Raw genomic sequence first — 1,663 nt, 5'->3', positions numbered from 1 at the left:
GTGCGGTTAGGCAGGTGCGGTCAGGCAGGTGTGGTTAGGCAGCCGCTGACACCCGTCCAATGAAGCCACCCACCTGAGCTCCTGATGTGTGTTTAGCTTCAACATTTTCCTTCCCAGTTAATTGATCAGTTTCTGTGTTTTCGGGCCGTCTGGCTATTCTGGAACAAACTTACAGCCTGTCTGACGCATGACCACTCGCATGTTGATGTCTCCTATTGGTGTGTGTCCATTTTCTCAGCTGGAGACCCAGAGCGGGGGCCCGGCGGGGTCAGAGGGCTCCGCAGTAGGGTAGATAAAGTTAGCCAGGGGCCTCCCTGGAACTAACTGCTGGGTTCATTGGTCAGTTTGCGCTCCAGCAGTGAAGCGTTTTTTTGGCAGACGCCTCCCAGAGGACCATTTCTTTTCATATTTGTGCTCCAGGACTAATTGGCCCCTGCGTGCTATCACTGGGAGGGCCCAGGCGGATGCTAGCGCAGCGATAAAGTGCTTTGGTTGGCTGGGGAGTCTTTCTTTTCAAGACTCGGGGAGGTTGGCTCTCAGGGACAGAGTTCAGTCTCATCGGATCTTTATTGCTGCAGGCACAGAGACTTATTTACTGTAAACTGTTTATGGAGCTATGTCACTATCTCTGGCCGTGCAGAATAAACACAGGAACACACTCCCACTGCTGATGTCTTATAAACATCAGAAACACACTCGCAGACGGACGGACAGCCATGTTCCCTGAAAAAGACGCTAAACTCTGGATGACTCCCGGACGCACACTAACACACACTTGTTAACATAATCACAGTGGATACACATTTGCCCGCAGCCCATCTTCCAAAAGGCCACGCTCTGCCATAAATACACAGTCACTGTAAAAAAAAGCATGCTGCTTGCAAACACACAGCTCCTTGTCTCAACAATGCAGGAGTCCTGTTAGTTTTACTGGTGTCCCCAGTTATACAAATCAGGTCAGCTCCTCAGACTGGTTCTTTATCTCTGATGTCCACCTTATTTCCTCGCTCTATTTACTCAGGGCGCTTCCTCCTCAGCAATTATGCACATGAACCTCATTAATAAAGGAGAAATAAAGAAATAAGGCGACAGATGTCCAGACCATGATGAAATGATCTCCCACTCTGCAGAGCAGCTTGGACGGATGAATCCTCCAACCATCCTGCAGGTCCTTACATCCATCTTAGCTCAGACGTTCTGTTTCCTGCCGTATGTTTGCTCTGCACACGTCAACCAGTGTCTAATGAGAAAAGTGTGTTTGGTCAAGTGTGCAAGCGTAGTAATGGCTTCTCCGTCTATCTCTGTGTCCCCACTCTCTTCACCGCCACCCCTTCCTCATGGAGACCGTACCTCTTTGGGGCGGGATGCTTTGCCATTAAAACTCCATGGTGAGTTTGCTTTTCCCCTCGTCGTCAGCCGCATGCAGTGGTTCTCTCTGCTTTAACCATCTCCTGTATTGTTTCTTCTTTTGCTTTGTGGATTTTTTTAATCTTTGTTCAGTTCTTACTCAACGGTATCAAAACGTTTCCAATGAGGCCTTTTTTTTTTGTCCCTGTTTTGCATTTTGTTGTCCATGGTGTTGCCTTGCAAATCCATTTTTATTGCTTGACAAGTATTAGTAAAATAGACGGATAGAAAGAATGCACATATATATATATATATA

The 1,663-nt window shown here is 47.5% G+C and overlaps 1 protein-coding gene across 1 annotated transcript in view; it reads left to right on the top strand.

The window, feature by feature from the left end:
- Positions 1-1,663, top strand: part of LOC107104559 (breast carcinoma-amplified sequence 3-like) — a gene marked incomplete at its 3' end in the record, with an annotated part of 84,426 nt that overhangs the window by 53,247 nt on the left and 29,516 nt on the right. The window contains exon 11 of the mRNA XM_015404574.1: positions 1,344-1,388. Within this exon, the coding sequence (XP_015260060.1) occupies positions 1,344-1,388 (45 nt within the window). The remainder of the gene's footprint in view (positions 1-1,343; positions 1,389-1,663) is intronic.

Source organism: Cyprinodon variegatus, unplaced genomic scaffold (assembly GCF_000732505.1).
Source record: "Cyprinodon variegatus isolate N-32 unplaced genomic scaffold, C_variegatus-1.0 Scaffold1792, whole genome shotgun sequence".
Lineage (NCBI taxonomy): Eukaryota > Metazoa > Chordata > Actinopteri > Cyprinodontiformes > Cyprinodontidae > Cyprinodon > Cyprinodon variegatus.
Note: the sequence above shows the minus strand (reverse complement) of the source record. Positions and strands in the feature narration are given on the sequence as shown.